The 24,774-nt window shown below is 45.4% G+C and overlaps 1 protein-coding gene across 5 annotated transcripts in view; it reads right to left on the bottom strand.

Annotated features, from left to right (window-relative positions):
- LOC121278163 (ADP-ribosylation factor-like protein 15) overlaps positions 1–24,774 on the bottom strand; it is a 313,198-nt gene that overhangs the window by 260,615 nt on the left and 27,809 nt on the right. For 4 of the 5 annotated variants that reach the window (XR_005943066.1, XR_005943067.1, XM_041188302.1 and 1 more), the window contains exon 1: positions 23,661–23,771. The exons of the other annotated variant lie outside the window; for it this stretch is intronic. Coding sequence is in view for 2 of the 4 variants with exons in the window: in XM_041188302.1 (XP_041044236.1) it covers positions 23,661–23,714 (54 nt within the window). In the remaining 2 variants the exon portion in view is untranslated. Of the gene's footprint in view, positions 1–23,660; positions 23,772–24,774 lie in introns of those variants that run through there. 5 annotated transcript variants of the gene reach the window in all.

Below are 24,774 nucleotides of genomic sequence, written 5' to 3'. Positions count from 1 at the left end.
TGGCAGTGAGCTGCCTTCTTGAGCTGCTGCAGTCCATGTGGTGCAGGTACATCCACAAGTGCTGTTAGGGAGGGAGTTCCAGGATTTTGATCCAGCAGCAGTGAAGGAACAGTGATATATTTCCAAGTCAGGATGGGGAAAGACTTGGAGAGGAACTTCCAGATGGTGGTGTTCCCATCTACCTAATGTCCTTGTCCTTCTAGATGGCAGTGGTTGTAGGTTTGGAAGGTGCTAACTAAGCAGGCTTGATGGGTTCCTGCAGGGCATGTTGTAGATGGCACATAAAGCTGCCAATGTGCGTCAGTGGATGTTTGTGGATAGGGTGTCAATCAAGCAGGCTGCCTTGTCCTGGACGGTGTCCAGCTTCTTCAGGTGTTGTGGGAGCTGCACTCATCCAGACAAGTGGGGAGTGTTCCATTGCACTCCTGACTTAGATGGTGGACAGGATTTGGGGAGTCAGGAGGTGAGTTACGCACCGCAGAATTCCTAGCATCTGACCTGCTTTTGTAGCCACAGTATTTATATGGCTAGTCCAGTTCAGTTTCTGGTCAATGGCAACCTCCAGCTTGTTGATAGTGGAAGATTCAGTGATGGTAATGCCAGTGAACATCAAGGGGCAATGGCCTTTGTTGGAGATGGTCATTGCCTGGCACTTGGGTGGCACAAATATTACTTGCCGCTTGTCAGCCCAAACCTGGATATTGTCCTGGTCTTGCTGCATTTGGACATGGACTGCCTCAGTATCTGAGGAATCAAAAATGGTGCTGAACATTGTGCAATCATCAGCGAATATCCCCACACCTGACCTTATAATGGAAGGAAGATCATTGAAGCAGCAGCTGAAGGTGGTTGGTCCCAGGACACTACCCCAAGGATATCCTGCAGTGATGTTCTGGAGCTGAGATGACTGACTTCCAACAACCACAACCATCTTCCTTTGTGCTGGACATGACTCTAACCAGTGGAGAGTTTTCCCCCCTGATTTCCATTGACTCCAGTTTTGCTAGGGCTCCTTGATGCCACACTCTGTCAAATCTACCTTGATGTCAAGGGCAGTCACTCTCACTCACCTCTAGAATTCAGCTCTTTAGTCCATGTTTGAACCAAGGCTGTAATAAGGTCAGGAGTTGAGTGACCCTGCCAGAACCCAAACTGAGAGTGTCAGTGAGCATGCTATTACTAAGCACGTGCCACTTGATAGCACTGTTGATGATTCACTTTACTGACGATCGAGAGTAGACTGATGGGGCGATAATTGTCAGAGTTGGATTTGTCCTGCTTTTCGAGTACAGGACATGCCCGGGTAATTTTCCACATAGCCAGGCATATGCCAGTGTTGTAGCTCGCCTGGAACAGTTTGGCTAGGGACGGGGCAAGTTCTGGAGCATAAGCCTCAGGACTGTTGCTGGAATGTTGTCAGGGCCCATAGCCTTTGCAGTATCCATTGCCTTCAGCCATTTCTTGGTATCATGTGGAGCAAACTGAATTGGCTGAAGACTGGCATCTGTGATGCTGGGGACCTCTGGAGGAGGCTGAGATGGATCACCCACTCGGCACTTCTGGCTGAAGATTGTTGCGCATGCTTCAGCCTTACCTTTTGCACTGATGTACTGGGCTCCTCATTCATTGAGGACGGGAATGTTAGTGGAGCCGCCCTCTCCTCCAGCAAATTGTTTAAATTGCCCACCACAATCCATGACTGGATGTGGCTGGACTGCAGAGCTTAGATCAGATCTGTTGATTGTGGAGCCATTTAGTTCTGTTTATCACTTGTTGCTTATGCTGTTTGGCATGTGTTGTAGCTTCACCAGGTTGACAGCTCATTTTTACGTTTGCTTGATGCTGCTCCTGGCATGCCCTCCTGCATTCTTCTTTGAATCAGGGTTGATCCTGTGGATTGGTGGCAATGGTAGAGTGGGGGATATGCCGGGCTATGTGGTTACAGGTTGTGTTCGACAACAGTACTGCCGCTGCCAATGGCCCACAGGGCCTCAAGGTTGCCCAGCCTTGAGTTGCTAGATCTGTTTGAAATCTATCCTATTTAGCATGGTGGTAGTGCCACACAACACAATGGAGGGTATCCTCAATGTGAAGGCGGGACTTCATCTCTACAATGGCAATGCGGTGGTCACTCCTCCCAATATTGTCATGGATGGGTGCATCTATGGCAGGCAGGTTGCTGAGGATGAGATCAAGTATGCTTTTCCTTCTTGTTCGTTCTCTCACCACCTGCCACAGATCTAGTCTTGCAGCTATGTAATTTAGGACTTGGCCAGCTCGGTCAGTAGTGGTGCTACTGAGCCACTCTTGGTGATTGACGTTGAAGCCCCCACCCAGAGTACATTCTGCAACCTTGCCACTAAGTGGTGTTCAACATGGATTAGTGAGCTGAGGGGGAACGTGGTAAAGGAGATGGTTTCCTTGTCCACTTTTGACCTGATGACATGAGACTTCATAGGAGTCAGAGTCGATGTTGAGGACTCCCAGAGAAATTCCCTTCCCAACTACATAGCAGTGCACCACCACCTCTGCGGGGTCTGTCCTGTCAGTGGGACAGGACATACCCAGAGATGGAGATGGAGGTGTCTGGGACATTATCTGTAAGATATGATTCTGTGAGGATGATTATGTCAGTCTCTTGCTTGACTAGTCTGTGGGACCGCTCTCCCAATTTTTGCATTAGCCCCTCCATGTTACTGAGGAGGATTTTGCAGGGTCGACAGGGCTGAGTTTGCCATTGTCTTTTCCAGTGCCTAGGTTAATGCCGGCTGGTCTATTGACTTGTTTTTAGTGGTTTGATGCAACTGAGTTAACTGCCCATTTCAGAGGCAGTTAAGAGTCAGTCACATTGACATGGGTCTGGAGTCACATGTAGGCCAGACCAGCTAAGGACAGCAGATTTCCTTCCCTAAAGGATATTAATGAGCTAGATGGGCTATCCAATAATTGACATAGTTTCATCATTTGACTTTTAATTCCAAATATTGAATTCAAATTCCACCATCTGGTGTGGTGGGATTTGAACCTGGGTCCCAGAGCATTACCCTTGGACTCTGGCTTAATAGTCCAGTGGCAATACCACTATGCTACCACCTCCCCACGAGTTGAAAATAGTACTTAGTGTTGTGAGAACATCAGCAAACATCATCACTTCTGACCTTATCTTGGAGAGGTCATTGAAGCGGCAGCTGAAAAGGGTTGGACACTGAGCTAATTAACTGCCAACAACCACAACAATCTGTCTTTGTGCTAGGTATGTGCTATTTGGCATGCAAGCATTCCTGTGTTGTAATTTTACCGGGTTGACACCTCATTTTTATGTCTGCCTGGTGCTGCTCCAAGCATGCTCTCCTGCACTCTTCATTGAACCAGTGATTCCTTGGCTTGATGTTAATGGTAAAGTCAGCCATGAGGTTACAGATTGTAATTGAACACAATTCTGCTGCTGCTGAAAGCCCACAGCGCCTCATAGAGGCCTAGCTTTGATACCCAGCGCATGGTACAAATAGGACATTTTCTCATAGATGAAGCCGTTAAGCAAAATGAAAGTAGCAGGAAGGTCTAAACTTGTGGCATTATAAGAACTAGCTCATGCTGATTAGAACCAAAGGGAACTGGGGGTCAATACCAACAAAAAAGGAGAGTCTATATTCTGGTCGCCAGATTTTCTCTCTCATTAATATGACAAATGATATGAAAGAGCACAATGTCAAATTAATGGTCTCTGGCCAGAAGAATACATGGAGGGATACATTTTACTGCAATACACACAGTTCCTAGAACATATAACATCTGTAATATTTACAGTGTGTATCAATATGTGTACTTCGAAATTGACACACACCCTAGTTGCATTGACTAATTATCAACCGCTCTTTGATCTCAATTTTGTTTAATACAATGGAAGTGTGTGTTCTGGAGTTTTAAGATAATGTCTGAAGCAAGATATTCCAAATTCAGAACTAATTTAATTATAAAATACCAATAATCAGGGCTTGAAAACATGAAAATGGATTCCAGGCTTAATTTGCGGTGGTTGATTTTGGAAACCAGGCAGGTAGGCATACATAAAGTTACCGAGCTAGCTCAGAATCCCACAGTTCACAATCTCAGCCTGCATGAATCATGGATATTGCCCAATGCTGGCAGTGTACTTTGCATATGCACATGGGTTCTGATGACCTTATTCGGACCCAAACTACAATTTTAACTCTGCTCTGAGCAGGGATGCAGCTCTCCCACCCAACCCCCGCCATTTACTGAGCCAGGAGGAGGAGTTCTCGTTTGTGCTCCAAGTTTGGGCCTCTCCTGCCCCGACAACTGCCCACTTCCTGAACACGAGATCCTCAGGAGATATCCCTAGAAGCACGTTCAGGCAGGAAATCGGCTGGCACTACTTAAAATGAGGCCTGCCCATTAAAATTGTCCCTGCTTCATTTTGCCACAGGAGGACAATTCACCAGCATGGTTTGCCACTGGAGACCCACCGACAGTTAGAATTCGGGCCATGGCCTTTGAGCATACTTGGCATAACTCACCAACAGGATTTGATCCTTAATGCCAAAATATTCAGCACAAATCCAATAACAATGTAATCTCTAAATAGATACTTTATTGCCAAAAAACATCAGGATTTAGATAAAATGTACAGCGGTGGTAACTAGGTATTATTATGCTTTTGGGTCTTTTTATCTTAGATTTTCTTTCTAGCTTTCAGACATTAGATCACTTGAGTCAGACCCAATTCCCTATCCTTTTCAGTGTTTTCACTAGCCTTACTGTGAATAAAACGTGTAGTTAATGTGCCTCGGATAATGAGCAAAAAGGCATTGCCTGTCAATTACTTTTAAGTTAGTGAAACTATTTTATACCTCAAGATTCATTTTCATACCTTGATAAAGCAACATCAACCTTGCTCCAGTTTCCAACTACTTATTAATCAAAGGATCATCTCCTTGAAAGGAGAAATATAAATTCAGAAAAATTATTGGACAATACATTTCTCTATAAATTGCCTTCAACTCCCTTCCTACTATTCTCTCAGAAATTATGGGAGCTTGAGAAAATCCACCTGCTTTTCTAGGATGATTCCTGCTCTACAAAAAAGATAAATCTCTTTTTTGTATTTACTTCAACGGGTTATCAAGGCTCATTCGAAATTTATAACTACCACCTTCAGTCAAAAAGCAAATTTTCACATCCTGTGATCTAATGTAGGAATGGCATGCAAGATACAAAGTTTTTTTTCTTGCCCTTCATATTACCCATCATGCCCATATGCAGACCATCATTTCCCCCTCCCCTACAATCTGAGATGCACCTTTTTTACCCATTATCAGGGTAAATGATAACAAAACTTAGGGATCTTAGCAAAGAACCCAATCTCTGTACATCATTATGTGCCACCACATGAATTCTTCTTAACAATCACACTGCAGAAACATTCTTACCAACTTGAAACTTGGATTTTTACTTATAAAGGACAAACAAATGGTAAGTGAAGTGCAGCAACCTGTTGAATTGTGACATATACATTTCCCCACACATAGTATGCAAAACAAAAATGCACATTAAAATGTTCAGATTGTAAACAAATATCTTTCCCATCTACTGAATAAACAATAAGCACTTCAGGCCATCATTCTCATCTTAGAAACTGTTTCCTCTGGTGGCAGAATTGAAAACAAGAGGGCATAATCTTACAGTTAGAACTAGCCATTTAAGGAGTAAAACCATGAGGCACTTTTCATATTAAGGGTAGTGGAAATGTGGAACTCTCTCCCCCAAATGGTTGTGGATGCTGAATTAATTGAAATATTCAAGACAGAGATAGATTTTTGTTGAATAAGGATATAATGGGACATAGGATAAAGCTGAGTAAATGCAGTTGAGGTACTGATCAGTCATGATTGAACTGAAAGATTGAACAGGCCAAGGGGCTGAATGGTATACTCCTGCTCCCATATTCTCATGTAACAGCATACGTTAGGCAACCTAGGCCTTAAGCTCTAGAATCCTCTCTAAAAAAAAATTCACCACCTTTCTCTGCTCCCCTAAGACGCTCCTGAAGTAAAATGCAGCAGATAAAATGACCAGCTCAAGATGGTGGCCTTCTGTTTAAAGGAAACTTCCTATGGCCTTGGGAGTAAGCCCCTTTACATACAAGTGCTAGCAATATAAGAGTACATTTTAAAAATGAGCACAAGAAACAAAAGGTCAAGACTTCCTCTCAAATCTGTTACTAAATAGCAAGGCAATAACACTAGGCATTTGTGGTTGACTCCTAGACATTCAAGTTGGCCAAGCTTTAAATTATTTCATCATATTCTGTCGGTTCTCTCATGACTTACCAGTCCTATGCATGATGGACATAGACATCCACAGAACTGACAGCTCACATTATCATTGCCAGTGCTTGGGAGAAATTCCACAGCTGCACCACCTCTGGCCTCCCTCCAGGCATGTTGAACGTTGAGAGTGTGGCACAGGTGATCTTCGAAACATATTGAACTAAAATTAGTGCTTGCCTCCATGTGGGTCAGTTGGCTACAGCGTTTTCCCCAAAAGTGGTGCCCTGCAATCCGAAGTTGGCAAGGCTCTTTTTCGGGGTGCCATTAAGCCATTTGACTAAACATTAGAGCCTGTAAGAGCATATGGGTGAAGGCTGTTTAAGTATCTTTTTAAATTCTCATGTAGCATGCCCAATGTAGGGGGCACCTACTAGATTAATAAGGCAGATGGTTCCAGCATTGTCACAAGTACTGCTAACAGTACTAGTACAATAAAACACAAGGTGCAGAAAGAAGCCACTAAATTATATGGCCCTATTGCTGCAGCTATGCTTCTTGCTGCGTCTCCCAATCTCAGTAATCTCTTTCAGTCCTATAACCTACCTAAGATCTCTGAGCTCATCCAATTTTGGTCTCTTGCATATCCTTAATTTTAATCCCTTTTCCGCTGGTAGCGTGTCTTAAGCAACCTAAGCCTTAAGCTTTGGAATGCCTCCCAAAACCTCTTCACCTCTTTGCTCCCTTAAGTCAATTGTGAAAATCTAATTCTTCAACCAAGACCTGTTCTAATATCTCTCTGGGGCACATTGTCAATTTGTTCTGCCCAATAACGTTCCTGTGAAGATGTTTTACTTTGTTAGATGCTATATAAATGCATGTGATTGTTGTTGAAATTCCCAAAAGGCTCATTGCTTACAGAAGTGAATCTGACAAAACGTACAAAATTATGAACGTGAGGTCATCATCTTTGGAGCTCATCTTAAACACAGACTCGCCAAATAAACAGAATTCATAATTGTTAAACATAGCAGGGCAGAAAGTGCAAAGGAAGGAAAAATGTTTCACAACATAGACATTCAGAGCCCATTTGTTCTCATCATCTGAAATTCTGGCAAAGATGATTAACATAAACTGATATACTATAAAATAGCAAGATTTCCATTTATTATCCATCACACAAATTTCAAGTTTCAAATGAGGCACAGAAACCTCAAATTTGTGTTCATTCTGAAAATACACTGTACAATGTTGCAACTGAAAATACACTGTACAATGTTGCACGCTTTACAAATTGAACTTATTCTGTAACTTGACAACATTCTAATAAAAGCTAAATCATCTGCAGTGACAATTACAAAAGGAAACAAGGAACTGGCACATGTAATCAGATTGATAAAATTACAAATATTCTGACAAATTCTAAGCAGATCTACAATCAATGCAATTGCCAAGTGACATTCAAAAAAAAGTTTAGAAAAGGGAAAGCATGCCATTCTCACAGCAATAAATGCTTTGTAGAAATGATTCCTGAAATTTTACTGCAAAGGCAATGACCATACAGCCTGCTGCACCTGCACCAGGTCTTTTGAAGAGACATAACTTGGATCCATTCCCTTTTGTTCATTACTAAATTCAGGGCCTATAGTAATTTTCCTACCATACATTAGAGTACAACTTTTAACATTTTTCATATCATCAGTCCAGAACTGATCAATGGAACAAAGCAGCAAATATTGAAGCACAAATAAAAAAAACCAAGTGAAATTAGATTTATACATTGTGTTCTCCATCCTCTGGACATTTCAACATCAATTTACAGCCAATGAATTCCTTATTCAGAGTGGGGACTTCTTTTACAACCAAATGCAGCAGTCAACTTGAGCACAGCAAACAGCAATATGCTGAATATCCAGTTATTCTGTTTCTGATGGTGTTCATTGAGATATTGTTAACCAAAATACTAAAAAAAAACTACTTTGCGCTTTTCCATTTATTTCCTGTCTACTTTAGAAACCAGACATGACCTTGCTTTCGTGTCTCCTCCTCAAATTAGCACCTTCAATAACGCAACACTCCTGTACTGCACAGTGTCAGCTTGAATTAAGTGCTCACACCCCAAAGTGTGGTTTGAAGCCACAGCCTTATGACACAGAAGCAAGAATGCTGGATAATTACATGTATGTGGATATAACAGTTACAGTCACACAATGATTTATTGCTAGACCAATACAGGGAAAAAATTAAAAATCCATCATGGCAGTTTGTGAATTAGAATTCAGTTCTAAAAATCTGAACTAAAAAGCTGATACCTGTAAAAAGTGACAATGAAGCTGTCAAAAGTTATCAAAACCCAGCTGGCTCACTAATGTTCTGTCAGGAAGGAAACCTGCTATCCTTAACCAGTCTGGACCATATGTGACTCCAGTCCCACACCAATATGGTTGATCTGTAATGGGCCTATTAAGTTGTCTAGCAAGTCACTTGGCTGTATCATTTATTTATTCACTCATGGGATGCGGGCGTCGCTGGCTAAACTAGATTTATTGCCCATCCCCGACTACCTTTGGTCATATCTGGGCAATTGCACCATTTTTGCCTTAACAATTAGTTTATTCCAATCAACTCCATGTCCAACTACAAAATTCAGTCCACAACGATTGATATACTCATTGATTATTACACCATAAGATGTGTCACACCCTGCTCAAAACTTTGCTCTGGGAACCAGCCAAAATATATCAGCAAGGCTTATGCTGATATTATAGTTTCAGCAACAGAATTATATAAATATAGAATGATAAAATCCCCTCTATTTTGCATTTAAATTTCCATTCAAGTTGATATTTTCAACTAAGATAAACAGTACTAAAATTTCCAATTTCCTATAATAATGGCCCAACTTTCCAACTGATTATATTTTGATTATACTAATTATGACCATGTACATGACTTTTACATTTTCATAATTTTTTCTTCAAATACTTTTTTTAGTAAAAAGATCTTTAAGAAGTCTTAATCCAAGCAACGACACAGCTGTTAGCTAAATCAAGTGGAAAGAACCTAGAATCTTTGCAAAAAGATCAGATAACAAAACACCTAGAAATGGAGAATAGAATAAAAAGAGTGGAATTCTACAAGGAAGTTGTATTTAACCTAGTTCAATGAATTGTGAAGGAATTCTAGAATTTTTTTTCTCTAATTCCTTCATGTGACATGGGTGTTGCTGGCTAGGACAGCATTTTTATTGCCCATCTCTATTTGCCCTCGAAAAGATGGTGGTGAACTGTCTTTTTGAACCACTGCAGTCATGTGGTGTAGATACACTCACAGTGCTGTTAGGGAGGGAGTTCCAGGTTTTTGACTCAGCAACAAAGATAAAGGATATCTTTGAAGGATATAGTCAGGATGGTGTGTGACTTGGAGGGGAACTTACAAGTGGTGGTGTTCCCATGCATCTGTTGCCCTTGTCCTTCTAGGTGGTAAAGGTCGCAGGTTTGGAAGATGCTGTTGAAGAGGCCTCGGTGAGTTGCTGCAGTGCATATTGTAGATGGTATACACTACTGTCATTGTGCATCACGGGGGAGTGGATGTTGAAGTTGGCAGATGGGCTGCCAATCAAGCAAGCTGCTTTGTCCTCGATGGTATTGAGAACACCACCGAGTGTTGCTGGAGCTGCACTCATCCAGGCGAGTGGAGAACATTCCATCACATTCCTGACTTGTGCCTTGTGCTTTGAGGTGTCAGGTGGTGAGTTACTCTCTGCAGAATTCCCAGCCTCTGAACAACTCTTGTAGCCACAGTATTTATATGGCTGGTCCAGTTCAGTTTTTGGTCAATGGTGACCACCAGGATGTTGATAGTTGGGAATTCAGCGATGGTAATGCCATTGAATGGGGTGATAGCTAGATTCTCTCTTGTTGGAGATGGTCATTGCCTGGCACTTCTGTGGTGCAAATGTTACTTGCTGCTTATCAACCCAAGCCTGAATGCTGTCCAGGTCTTGCTGCACATGAGCACAGACTGCTTCAGTACCTGAGTCGTCGTGAATGGTGCTGAACTTAAAGGAAGGTCATAGGTGAAACAGTTGAAGTTGGTTGGGCCTAGGACACTACCCCGAGGAGCTCCTGCACTGATCTCCTGGGACTGGGAAGACTGACCTCCAACAACCACAACCATCTTCCTTTGTGCTAGGTGTGATTCCAACCAGAGGTGCTAGGTATGACTTTGGGGGAGAGGGGCGCACAGCCACGAAACTACACTTGAGCAAGCCGTAGATTGAAGGAGGAGTTGGGAATTTTGTTCTGGTGGGAATTCGGTGCAGAGGGGCAGAAAGTTGCTCCTTTTACTTTTTTTCCCACCTCCAGTAGTTGATGAGTTTCCTTCCTTGTCTCCAAGCTACATTAGTTTGAGACATATTGTTTTCTACAACAGGGGTGAAAACATTACCTCCATCTACCTTCAGTGGGGAAGGTAATAAAGCAATATTCAGGCAGAAGTGAAACATGTTGCAGAACTGTCTCCTTCCAAGAACAAAACATACCTATTTTCTATTGTACAGAACAGGATTATTTAAGTGCCAATGCTCTCAGTACAAGGTTGAAATGAGTAGAAGACTTTGCTAAAGTGACTCAGCTAATTAAGTTAGTCAATAGCAGAGTCCATAAGACCATAACACATAGGAGCAGGAATTAGGCCGTTCAGTCCATCGAGTCTACTCCGCCGTTCAATCATGGCTGATAAGTTTCTCAACCCCATTCTCCTGCCTTCTCCCCATTACCTTTGATCCCCATACCAATCAAGAACCTATCTATCTCGGTCTTAAATACACTCAATGACCTGGCCTCCACAGCCTTCTGTGGCAATGAATTCTACAGATTCACCACTCTCTGGCTAAAGAAGTTTCTCCTCATCTCTGTTCTAAAAGGTCTTCCCTTTACTCCGAGGCTGTGCCCTTGGGTCCTAGTCTCTCCTACTAATGGAACCATCTTCCCCACGTCCACTCTATCCAGGCCTTTCAGTATTCTGTAAGTTTCAATCAGATCCCCCCTCATTCTTCTAAACTCCATCGAGTATAGACTCAAAGTCCTCAAATGTTCCTCATATGTTAAGTCTTTCATTCCTGGGATCATTCTTGTGAACCTCCTCTAGACCCTCTCCAGGGCCAGAACATCCTTCCTGAGATACAGGGCCCAAAATTGCTCACAATATTCTAAATGTGGTCTGACCAGAGCCTTATAAAGCCTCAGCAGCACATCCCTGCTTTTATATTCTAGTCCTCTCAAAATAAATGCTAACATTACATTTGCCTTCCTAACTACCAACTCAACCTGCAAGTTAACCTTAAGAGATTCCTGGACTAGAACTCCCAAGTCCCTTTGCACTCCAGATTTCTGAATTCTCTCCCCATTAAGAAAATAGTCTATGCCTCTATTCTTCCTACCAAAGTGCATGACCTCACACTTTCCCACATCGTATTCCATCTGCCACTTCTTTGCCCATTCTCCTAACCTGTCCAAATCCTTCTGCAGCCTCCCAACCTCCTCAATACTACCTGTCCCTCCACCTATCTTTGTATCATCTGCAAACTTAGCCAGGATGCCCTCAGTTCCTTCATCTAGATCATTAATATATAAAGTGAAAAGTTGTGCAGAACTCCACTAGTCACCGGCCGCCATCCTGAAAAGGACCCCCTTATCCCCACTCTCTGCCTCCTGCCAGAAAGCCAATCTTCTATCCATGCTAGTATCTTGCCTCTAACACCATGGGCTCTTATCTTACTGAGCAGCCTCCTGTGTGACACCTTGTCAAAGGCCTTCTGGAAGTCCAAGTAGGTAACATCCATTGGCTCTCTTTTGTCTAACCTTCTCATTACCTCCTCAAAGAATTCTAACAGATTTGTCAGGCATGACCTCCCCTTGATGAAACCATGCTGACTTTGCCTGATTTTACCACGTACTTCCAAGTATTCTGAAATCTCATCCTTAATAACGGACTCTAAAAATCTTACCAACGACCGAGGTCAGGCTAATCGGCCTGTAATTTCCCGTCTTTTGCCTCACTCCCTTCTTAAACAGAGGAGTTACATTAGTGATTTTCCAGTCCTCTGGGACCCTCCCTGACTCCAGTAATTCCTGAAAGATCACCAATAACGCCTCCACTATCTCTTCAGCTATGTCCTTCAGAACTCTGGGGTGTAATCCATCTGGTCCAGGTGATTTATCCTTCAGACCTTTCAGTTTTCCTAGCACCTTCTCCTTGGTAATGGCCACCACACTCACCTCTGCCCCCCAACTCTCTTGAACTTTGGGGATGTCACTCATGTCTTCCACTGTGAAGACTGGCGCAAAGTACCTATTCAGTTCCTCCGCCATTTCTTTGTTCCCCACTACTACTTCTCCAGCGTCATTTTCCAGCAGCCCAATGTCTACTTTTGCCTCTCTCTTACTCTTTATATATCTAAAAAAAACACTCTTGCAATTTTTTTATATTACTGGCTGGTTTATCCTCATATTTAATCTTCACCCTCCTTATTTCTTTTCTCGTTGTCCTTTGTTGGTCTTTGTAAGCTTCCCAGTCCTCTGGTTTCCCTCTGCTCTTCGCCGAATTGTATGCTTTCTCTTTAGTTTTTATGCTGTCCCTGACTTCCCTTGTCAGCCATGGTTGCCTCGTCCTCCCTTTAGTATGCTTCTTCTTTCTAGGGATGAATTTTTGCTGTGTCTTCTAAATTACTCCCAGAAACTCCTGCCATTGCTGTTCCACTGTCTTTCCTGCTAGGCTCATCTCCCAATCAATTCTGGCCAGCTCCTCCCTCATGCCTCTGTAGTTGCCTTTATTCAACTGTAATACTGTTACATCTGATTCCAGCTTTTTCCTCTCAAATTGCAGGGTAAATTCTATCATATTATGGTCACTTCCTCCTAAGGGTTCCTTCACCTTAAGCTCCTTTATCAAATCTGCCTCATCACACATCACTAAATCTAGAATTGCCTGTTCCCTAGTGAGCTCCACCACAATCTGCTCCAAAAAGCCATCTCGTAGACATTCCACAAATTCCTTTTCTTGGGATCCACTACCAACCTGATTTTCCCAGTCCACCTGCATATTGAAATCCCCCATGATCACTGTAACCTTAGATAAAAACAAAAAAAACTGTGGATGCTGGAAATCCAAAACAAAAACAAAAACAGAATTACCTGGAAAAACTCAGCAGGTCTGGCAGCATCGGCGGCGAAGAAAAGAATTGACGTTTCGAGTCCTCATGACCCTTCGACAGAAGTTCTGTCGAAGGGTCATGAGGACTCGAAACGTCAACTCTTTTCTTCTCCGCCGATGCTGCCAGACCTGCTGAGTCTTTCCAGGTAATTCTGTTTTTGTATCACTGTAACCTTGCCTTTCTTACACACCTTTTCTATCTCCTGGTGTATCTTGTGCCCCACATCCTGACTGCTGTTTGGAGGCCTATACATAACTCCCATTATGGTTTTTTTTACCTTTGCGGTTCCTCAACTCTACCCACACAGATTCTACATCATCTGACCCTACATCATTTCTTGCTATCGATTTAATTTCATTTCTTACTAACAAAGCAACTCCACTCCCTCTGCCAACCTGCCTATCTTTTCGATAGGATGTATATCCTTGGACATTTAGCTCCCAGTCCTGATCCCCTTGCAGCCATGTCTCCGTAATGCCCACCGCATCATATCTGCCAATTTCAATCTGCGCCACAAGCTCATTTACCCTATTTCGTATACTGCGTGCATTCAGATTCAACACCTTCAGTCCTGTATTTCCCATCCCCTTTCTCATTGTCGTCCCTTTATCTGATGTGCTTGAAGTTAGATTCCTAGCCCTTTCCAAACACTCTGTCCTATTTTGTGTTCTGGAGACTTTAATAGCCTCTCCTGGGCTCTCCTTTCTTTTCAGTTTTTTCATAATTTTTCATAAAGTTGAATCCAACCCCCCCACCCACCCCCACATGCTAACCTGCTGCTTTGGTTCCCATTAGTCATACTTCTTGGAGTTTTACCCTTCCCTCCCCCCCACTTTCTAGTTTAAAATTCTGTTGACCACCCTATTTACCGTTTCCGCTAGAACATTGGTCCCAGATTGGTCCAGGTGGAGACCATCCCAACGGTACAGATTCCTCCTGTTCCAATACTGATGCCAGTGCCCCACGAAATGGAACCCCTCTTTCCCACACCACTCCTTTAGCCACGTGTTTACTTCCCTTATTCTCACGTCCCTATGCCAATTTGCACGTGGCTCGGGTAATAATCCGGAGATTATAACCCTTGATAACCTGTTCTTTAATTTAGTTCCTCGTTCCTGATAATCCCCAAACAGATCCTCTTTCCTAGTCTTACCTATGTTATTTGTCCCGACGTGAAGTTCAACAACTGGATCCTCCCCCTCCCTCTCCAATATCCTTTCAAGCCGGTCAGAGATGTTCCTCACCCTGGCACCAGGCAGGCAACATACCATGCGGGACTCTTGATCCTGCTTACAAAGTCACAGAGCAGTAAGATCCTTGCTCATTCTGAAAATGTGCCAAGATAGGTTATCTCCACTAAGTTGGCAGGAAGGGCCACTAAAATTAGCTTTACTAAGATGCATCTCCATTTTTACTAAAACTACCCTCAAAACATCTTTCAACGTTCTCCAACAAGGTTCAGACATGAATGACCACTTGAAAAGCAGCCACTAACATCCCCAGCACCCATAAAGTTAAAATTTCCAAGGAAAGAGTGGAAATGATTAGGAGATGCCGTGCTTCCACTTTAAATGCCTGAAAATTGTAAGGGAAGTAAAGTCTGCCCGAAGAAAAGGAGTTTTACAGTTTTCAACTCCTCAAGATCGAGTTGGAGTAGAACACAGCTTTGATCAGAATACTGAAATGGTATAGGAAGGAGGAAAATTGTGCAGAAAGACATATTCACAATTTTGGAGAATCATATAAAATTCAGACAGCACTACGATGTAATCAATAACCACAGCAATAACTAAAAAACAAGAGGTAGGCACTGACGGCTAGAGTAGAAGTGGCAAAGAACATTCTCAGAAAAGAAAAAGAAAAAGCAAAGTGAGAAAAAAACAAGAAAGCAGGGAGAGAGGAAGTGTGAGTGCGAAGATGCTAAATCTTACAGCACAGAAGGCTGCCATTTGGCAAATCATGTCCTCCTGGGCTCTTTGAAAAGCTTTTCAATTAGTCCCTTGTTCTTTCTCAATAGCTCTAAAAACGTTTCTTTTCAAGTCTCTCACTTGAAGTTACAACTAAAGTTGCTCCCATCATCCTTTCAGACAGTGGCCTCCAGATCATAATTTGCTGAGTAGAAAAATTCTGACCTCCCTCATTCTTTTGCCAATCTGTGCCCTTCCCGCTACTAGTGGGAACAGTTTCTTCCCACCTAATCTGTGGAAACCCGTTATCTTTGTACACATCAAATCTCCCCTGTACCTTCTCTGCTCTAAAGAAAACAATCACATCTTCTCTAGTTTTCAACTCTCCACATAGTTGTTTTTCAACCCTATACCAAGCTCTTGACATCCTTCCTACGGTGTAGTACACAGGATTGGACACAATACACCAGTTGAGACCTAATCAATCATTCATTAAGGTGAAGCCTAACTTGCTGTTACTCTTGGGCTCTATTCACAAAGCCAAAGATCTGCCCTGCCACCTTCAAGGATTTATGTAAAAAACAAACAAACAAACAAACAAACAATCTGGTAGTTACGTGGTCACCATTACTGATACTTTTTAATTCCTGATTAATTTAATTAACTGAATTTAAATTCCACAATTGCCATGGTGTGATTTAAACTCATGTCTCTGGATCATTTGTCCAGGCCTCTACAATACTAGCCAGTAACATAGCCTCTACGTTACCATTTCCAACAATGCACTATGCAACTTCACCATTGTTACACTAGCGTTTCTTGTTCAACATTATTGAAGATAACTTTTTTTTTCCAAAAAGCAGACACTGCTCCAATGTTCTGATGAAAAGTCATAGACCTGAAATGTTAACTGTTTTTCTCCACAGATGCTACCTGACCTGCTGAGTATTCCCAGCATTGTTTTAATTTCAGATTTCCAGCACCTGCAGTATTTTATTTTTGTACTGTCAACTATAATCTGGAATTGGCATCTTCTTGCCTGCTGCCATTTGAGCACCACCACAACAACGCTGCCACTGACAACATGTATGTAAGTAATGCCTTTATTATAGGAAGAATTTCCAGAAAATTTCATAGAGGCAATCAAAAATAACGGTACCAAAAGGAGATATTAGGAGGGATGGCCAAAGTACCAGAGCAGCAAGCCGGGACAACTGAAGGCATGCCACCAACGGTATGGCAAAGTATATGCTGGTGCACAAAAGGCCACAGTCAAAGAAGAGTTAGGTTGAGGTTGTGCGAAGTTACAAAGATAAGAAAGGGGAAGGCCATGGAGACATTTAAATACCAAGATGAGAATTCTAAATGTGGCACTGGGGAATGGAAGGCAACATAGGTCATAAGGGACAGTCAAAAATGGGCAAATGTGACTTAGTGCAGAATAAAATAAAGGCAGTAGAGCTTTGGATGAGCTTGGGTGCAGGACAGAAAGTCTCCTACCCAAGAGCATTGAAAAATAAAACACCAGCTTTTTAAACAATTATTGAACGAAGCAGGGACACTGAATGAAGCATCTTTTTGTGGCTCACTTCAGACCAGTGGAAAAATATCTCATACAAATCAAAAACAGACTAAAAATCATAGGTTACGGCACAGGGCAGTCACTTGACCTATTTGGTTCTTGCCGGCTGTCAGAAAACAACTCATCTAATCCCATTTCCCCACCTTTTTCCCATAGTCCTGTGAGTCTTTTCCCTTTATCTAATTCCTTTCCAAAATCCACAACTGAATCTGCTTCCACCAAACTCTCAGGCAGTGCATTTCAGATCCGAACTACCTCCTCGCTGTACAAAAAAGTTTTTTCCCTCATGTCACAATTACTTCTTTTAGCCAATGACCTTAAAATAATCAAATCACGTCTCAACTTCCTCTTTTCCAAGAACCACCCCACTTTCTCCAATTTATCCACTTCATTGGAGTTCCTCTATCCTGGAACCATTATTGTGAATCTTTATTGCACCCTGTCCAATGCTTTCACAACCTTCTTAAAATGAGGTGCCCAGAATTAGACACAATACTTCCAATTGAGGCCAAACCAATATTTCATAACTTCCTTGCTTTTGTGCTCTTTGCCTCTATTTATAATAGGTCAGGATACCAAATGCCTTTTTAACCATTTTCTCAACCTGCCCTGGCACCTTAACAATTTGTGCATATATACCCCCAGGTCTCTCTGCTCTTGCACTCCCATTTCAAATTCTACCCTTTATTTTACATTGCCTTTCCTCATTCTTCCTACCAAAATGAATCAGTTCACACTCCTCTGCATTGAATTTCATTTGCCACTTGACTGCCCATTCTACCAACCTGTCTGTGTCCTTCGCACAGTTCACAATACTTCCAAGTTTTGTCTCATCTGCAAATTTTAAAATTATGCCCTGCACACACAAGTCTAGATCATTAATACAGATCAAGAGAAGTTAATGGTCATAATAGTGACCCCTGCGTAACCCCACTACGTACACCATTTTCCAGTCTGAGAAACAGCTCTGGGAAACCACTACTCTGTTCCCTGTCACTCAGCCAGCATTACATCTATGCTGACACTGCCCCTTATATTCCTTGGGCTTGAACTTTGCTGAGAAACCTATTAAATTAAGTTATCAAATGACTTTTGGAAGTCCATGTACATCACATCAATCTCAGCAACCCTCTCCTTATCATCAAAAACTCATTCAAATGAGTTAAACATGATTTGCCCTCAACAAATCCATGCTGGCTTCCCTCAAGTAATCCACATTTGTCCAGTGACCATTAACTATGCCCTGAATTATCATGTCTAAAAGTTTTCCCACCACCAAGGTTAAATTGACTGGCCTGTCATTGCAAGGTTTATCTTTACACCCTTTATTGAACAGAGTTGCAAAATTTATTGAGTTCGCTGCCACTGTCCCCGTATCCAAGGAAGATTGGAAGATTATGGCCAAGGCCTCTGCATTACTTCCCTCAGTATCCTTAGATGAATCTCATCTGGTTCTGCTGACTTATCAACCTTAAGTACAGCCTTTCTAATAGCTCCTCTGAATAATTTTTTTGGCCCATCCAGTTTCTCATACACCTCCTCTTTCACTATGACTAGGGCAGAATCTTATTCCTAGGTAAAGATAGATGCAATTACTCATTTCGTACTTCAGCCATGCCCTCTGCTTCCTTATACAAGTCCTTTTCTCCCCCATTCATAATCAGCCCTACTCCTCTTTTTCATACCCTTTCATTAGTTATATGTCTATAGAAGGCTTTTGGATTCCCTTTTATGTTAGCTGTCAGTTTCTTCTCATACTCTCTTTGCCTCTCTTATTTTTCTTTGCACCTCCCCTCTTGGTTCCTAAAACAAACTGGTTGACACAAACAGGAAGGCAATTAATTTATTCTTTCATGGGATGTGGGCTTCATTGGCAAGGCCAACATTTGTTGCCCATCCCCAACTGCCCTTGAACTGAGTGGCTTGCTCAACCATTTTAGAGGGCAATTAAGAGTTAACCATGTTGCTGTGGGTCTGGAGTCACATGTAGGCCAGACCAGGTAAGGATGGCTGATTTCCTTCCCTAAAGGTCATTAGTGAGCCAGTATTACAAGAGTGTAAGACAACAGAGATTTAAAACATTGTGCATCTGAATTTTCACTAGCTCTATTCCAGCAATTTTAAATTAAAAGTCTTTATCTTTAAAACAATATGCAGTGATATGCTGAATAAGTCAGGAAGCCAAGTGGCCTTTCATAACAGAATGCTGTACCAAATTTTAGGAATAGGCATAGGTCATTCAGCCCCTCAAGCTTACATTATCATTTGGCAGCCTTTGTTCAATATCCAATGATAACTTCAACCTCACCCTACCTACATAAATATATCAACTTCAATCTTGAAAGCTCCAACTGTCCTAGCATGCATAGCATTTTGGGTGAGAATGTTCCACATGTCCACTGCACCTAGTATAAAAAAACTTCACAATTTTGCTCCAAATCAGCCTACTCAAATTTTAAATTATGATCTCAATTCTCCACCAGATTACCAGATTATACATAGTGCCCTTCAGAAGAAAGAACATAAGAATATACAAACTCTGAAGAGAATCAGCTAAAATTGAACTTGTTAGGTTGTAATTACTTGTGATTTTCAACAATGCCATCGAGGAAGATCTTGGTATAAATTAGTAGCATTTTCAACATAAATAAGTTAAATGTAGCTCAAATAGTTAGATTCAAAGAACAGCACAGATAATATACCATAGCTGTCGATGTATAAGTCAACTTTTGAAGACTCAAAAAAATCATCAACCCCTGTTTGGAGGGAAAGGCTGAGTATAAAAGTGAACTACTGGCGTGGGTATTGCTGGTTGCCATTTCAAAACATCTGACACAAAGAGGTGGAGTGTGTTAAACACCCATACATCTTCGCAACAAAGCCCATATCGTCTGCTTGATCCCTTGCACTTAGTTATCAGGGTAGGGATACTGATAGGGGTTTGTGGTATGTAAAAATGGAAGCTGCCTACTAATGCGAAAATAGAACATCAAGGCTGAAAAGAGGTGGCGGGGGGGGGGGGGGGTCGGCTTACACACTAAGAGGGTGCAAAATCATGTCTTTTGAGAACAGAAAAGGAAGTTCTCTTCTATACTGGGATTTATGGCATATCAAACTGGATTCATAGAAGTGACTGAAGCCGATGATTTAAGCCATTCCAAAGAGCAGAAGCTCTGCCTCATGGGGGTACAGAGAACAGACGTGGTGGGGGGAAAGAGATGGGGAGAATGGGGGGGTGGGGGGGCGTAGAAGAAGAGAAGAGGGGGGAAAGAGGGAGGGCAGGCAAGAAAGAGAGGGGGTAGGGAGGGCAGGCAAGAGAGAGAGAGGGGGTAGGGAGGGCAGGCAAGAGAGAGAGAAGGGGTAGGGAGGGCAAGCAAGAGAGAGAGAGGGGGTAGGGAGGGCAGGCAAGAGAGAGAGAGGGGGTAGGGAGGGCAGGCAAGAGAGAGAGAGGGGGTAGGGAGGGCAGGCAAGAGAGAGAGAGAGGGGGGGGTAGGGAGGGCAGGCAAGAGAGAGAGAGAGGGGGGGGTAGGGAGGGCAGGCAAGAGAGAGAGAGAGGGGGGGGGTAGGGAGGGCAGGCAAGAGAGAGAGAGAGGGGGGGGTAGGGAGGGCAGGCAAGAGAGAGAGAGGGGGGGGTAGGGAGGGCAGGCAAGAGAGAGAGGGGGTAGGGAGGGCAGGCAAGAGAGAGAGACGGGGTAGGGAGGGCAGGCAAGAGAGAGAGACGGGGTAGGGAGGGCAGGCAAGAGAGAGAGACGGGGTAGGGAGGGCAGGCAAGAGAGAGAGACGGGGTAGGGAGGGCAGGCAAGAGAGAGAGACGGGGTAGGGAGGGCAGGCAAGAGAGAGAGACGGGGTAGGGAGGGCAGGCAAGAGAGAGAGACGGGGTAGGGAGGGCAGGCAAGAGAGAGAGACGGGGTAGGGAGGGCAGGCAAGAGAGAGAGACGGGGTAGGGAGGGCAGGCAAGAGAGAGAGACGGGGTAGGGAGGGCAGGCAAGAGAGAGAGACGGGGTAGGGAGGGCAGGCAAGAGAGAGAGACGGGGTAGGGAGGGCAGGCAAGAGAGAGAGACGGGGTAGGGAGGGCAGGCAAGAGAGAGAGACGGGGTAGGGAGGGCAGGCAAGAGAGAGAGACGGGGTAGGGAGGGCAGGCAAGAGAGAGAGACGGGGTAGGGAGGGCAGGCAAGAGAGAGAGACGGGAGGGAGGGCAGGCAAGAGAGAGAGAGGGGAGGGAGGGCAGGCAAGAGAGAGAGAGGGGAGGGAGGGCAGGCAAGAGAGAGAGAGGGGAGGGAGGGCAGGCAAGAGAGAGAGAGAGGGGAGGGAGGGCAGGCAAGAGAGAGAGAGGGGAGGGAGGGCAGGCAAGAGAGAGAGAGGGGAGGGAGGGCAGGCAAGAGAGAGAGAGGGGAAGGAGGGCAGGCAAGAGAGAGAGGGGGTAGGGAGGGCAGGCAAGAGAGAGAGAGGGGAAGGAGGGCAGGCAAGAGAGAGAGGGGAGGGAGGGCAGGCAAGAGAGAGAGAGGGGAAGGAGGGCAGGCAAGAGAGAGAGAGGGGAAGGAGGGCAGGCAAGAGAGAGAGAGGGGAAGGAGGGCAGGCAAGAGAGAGAGGGGGTAGGGAGGGCAGGCAAGAGAGAGAGAGGGGAAGGAGGGCAGGCAAGAGAGAGAGGGGAAGGAGGGCAGGCAAGAGAGAGAGGGGAAGGAGGGCAGGCAAGAGAGAGAGGGGAGGGAGGGCAGGCAAGAGAGAGGGGAGGGAGGGCAGGCACGAGAGAGAGAGGGGAAGGAGGGCAGGCAAGAGAGAGAGAGGGGAAGGAGGGCAGGCAAAAGAGAGAGAGGGGAAGGAGGGCAGGCAAAAGAGAGAGAGGGGAAGGAGGGCAGGCAAGAGAGAGAGAGGGGAAGGAGGGCAGGCAAGAGAGAGAGAGGGGAAGGAGGGCAGGCAAGAGAGAGAGAGGGGAAGGAGGGCAGGCAAGAGAGAGAGAGGGGAAGGAGGGCAGGCAAGAGAGAGAGAGGGGGGAGGGAGGGCAGGCAAGAGAGAGAGAGAGGGGAGGGAGGGCAGGCAAGAGAGAGAGAGAGGGGAGGGAGGGCAGGCAAGAGAGAGAGAGAGGGGAGGGAGGGCAGGCAAGAGAGAGAGAGAGGGGAGGGAGGGCAGGCAAGAGAGAGAGAGGGGAGGGAGGGCAGGCAAGAGAGAGAGAGGGGAGGGAGGGCAGGCAAGAGAGAGAGAGGGGAGGGAGGGCAGGCAAGAGAGAGAGAGGGGAGGGAGGGCAGGCAAGAGAGAGAGAGGGGAGGGAGGGCAGGCAAGAGAGAGAGATGGGAGGGAGGGCAGGCAAGAGAGAGAGATGGGAGGGAGGGCAGGCAAGAGAGAGAGATGGGAGGGAGGGCAGACAAGAGAGAGAGAGGGGAAGGAGGGCAGGCAAGAGAGAGAGAGGGGAAGGAGGGCAGGCAAGAGAGAGAGAGGGGAAGGAGGGCAGGCAAGAGAGAGAGAGGGGAAGGAGGGCAGGCAAGAGAGGGAGAGGGGAGGGAGGGCAGGCAAGAGAGAGGGGAGGGAGGGCAGGCACGAGAGAGAGAGGGGAAGGAGGGCAGGCAAGAAAGAGAGAGGGGAAGGAGGGCAGGCAAGAGAGAGAGAGGGGAAGGAGGGCAGGCAAGAGAGAGAGAGAGGGGAGGGAGGGCAGGCACGAGAGAGAGAGGGGAGGGAGGGCAGGCACGAGAGAGAGAGGGGAAGGAGGGCAGGCAAGAGAGGGAGAGGGGAGGGAGGGCAGGCAAGAGAGGGAGAGGGGAGGGAGGGCAGGCAAGAGAGAGGGGAGGGAGGGCAGGCAAGAGAGAGGGGAGGGAGGGCAGGCAAGAGAGAGGGGAGGGAGGGCAGGCAAGAGAGAGAGATGGGAGGGAGGGCAGGCAAGAGAGAGAGATGGGAGGGAGGGCAGACAAGAGAGAGACAGGGGAAGGAGGGCAGGCAAGAGAGAGAGAGGGGAAGGAGGGCAGGCAAGAGAGAGAGAGAGGGGAAGGAGGGCAGGCAAGAGAGGGAGAGGGGAGGGAGGGCAGGCAAGAGAGGGAGAGGGGAGGGAGGGCAGGCAAGAGAGGGAGAGGGGAGGGAGGGCAGGCACGAGAGAGAGAGGGGAAGGAGGGCAGGCAAGAGAGAGAGAGGGGAAGGAAGGCAGGCAAGAGAGAGAGAGGGGAGGGAGGGCAGGCACGAGAGAGAGGGGAAGGAGGGCAGGCAAGAGAGAGAGAGGGGAAGGAAGGCAGGCAAGAGAGAGAGAGGGGAAGGAGGGCAGGCAAGAGAGAGAGGGGAAGGAGGGCAGGCAAGAGAGAGAGAGGGGGAAGGAGGGCAGGCAAGAGAGAGAGGGGAGGGAGGGCAGGCAAGAGAGAGAGAGAGGGGAAGGAGGGCAGGCAAGAGAGAGAGAGGGGAAGGAGGGCAGGCAAGAGAGAGAGAGGGGAAGGAGGGCAGGCGTGGAGCCGGGGGAAGAGAGAGAAGTGGGGGGGACGGGAATAGGGGCTGGATTTGAATGTGTGTCCTTGTGTTTAACACAAGTGAAAGCTGAATCCCGGCTGGTAAACCCGTATTCGGGGGCCTACACTGGCGGCGGCCACTCCGACCCACAGACTCGGGGTATCCCCGCTCGGCAATGATCCATCTCCGGGCCCTGACCACCATCCCGATCAAATCAACACCGGCGCATAACGTGGGCCCGCTCCTACCGAGTAAACGCCGATCCGGCACACGGCGGCTGACAGCTCCAAACACTGGCCCATATCCCCAGACGCAAGTGCCGCCTCTCGCGGAAACCGGCGGCGGCCGGACCGCCTCGGCCGGGGGCGGGGCCTGTCTACGGCTCCGGTTTCATTAACATTGATGGAAATTCCCTTCTGTAAGTGCTTGAGAAAGCCACTCAGTGGTACACAGCAACGTGGGATGTCAGTTATCAGTCTTTTATTTGTATAGCGCCTCTCCCAGCCATTGGCTATCTCAGTGCGCTTTACATTTCAAAAGTACTTTTGAAATTGGCTGCAGTTACCCTTGTAACACAGGAAACACAGTAGCAATATGATCATGAGCAGGCTGACTATCTATTTTTCCCCTTTCTCCCAGCACAGTTGTACACTGCTTTGGTCAAACCCCACCTAGAGTGCTTCAGGTTTTCACTACAGAAGCTCAGGAAGGAAGCATAGATTCAACCTTAAAATTAGAAACAGGCTATTCACCCGTATTGAAAGCAAAGTACTGCGGATGCTGGGAAGGCGAAATAAAAACAGAAAATGCTGAAAAAACGCAGCAGGTCTGGCAGTATCTCCGGAAAGAGAAACCGAGTTAACGTTTCCAATCCGTATGACTGCTGCAGGGCTAAAGAGGCAGAAATGTGATGGGTTTTATACTGTTCAAGAGAGGGTGGAGCAGGTGGGATGAGATAGAAGGTCAGGGATGGGTGACAGCTAAAGAGAGATTAACAAAGATGTCATGGGCACAAGAGAGTGTTAATGGTAGTGGTAAAGAGTAAAGAAGGTGCTGATAGAGGCATAAAGAAAAGATAAAAACATAAGAGCTAGGAGCAGGAGTAGGCAATTCAGCCCCCTTGAACCTGCCTCACCATTCAATACGATCATGGCTGATCTCATTTCGGCCTCAACTCCAATTTCCCGCCCTGTCCCCATAACCCTTCAACCCATTACTAATTAAAAATCTGTCTATCTCCTCCTTAAATTTATTCACCGTCCCGGCATTCACTGCAATCTGAGGTAGTGAATTCCACAGATTCACGATCCTTTGAAAAAAGTAATTCCTCCTCATCTCCGATTTAAATCTACCAGCCCTTAG

The sequence above is a fragment of the Carcharodon carcharias genome, chromosome 1, assembly GCF_017639515.1.
Source record: "Carcharodon carcharias isolate sCarCar2 chromosome 1, sCarCar2.pri, whole genome shotgun sequence".
NCBI lineage: Eukaryota > Metazoa > Chordata > Chondrichthyes > Lamniformes > Lamnidae > Carcharodon > Carcharodon carcharias.
The sequence above is the reverse complement of the archived record's forward strand: the minus strand, read 5'-3'. Positions and strand labels throughout refer to the sequence as shown.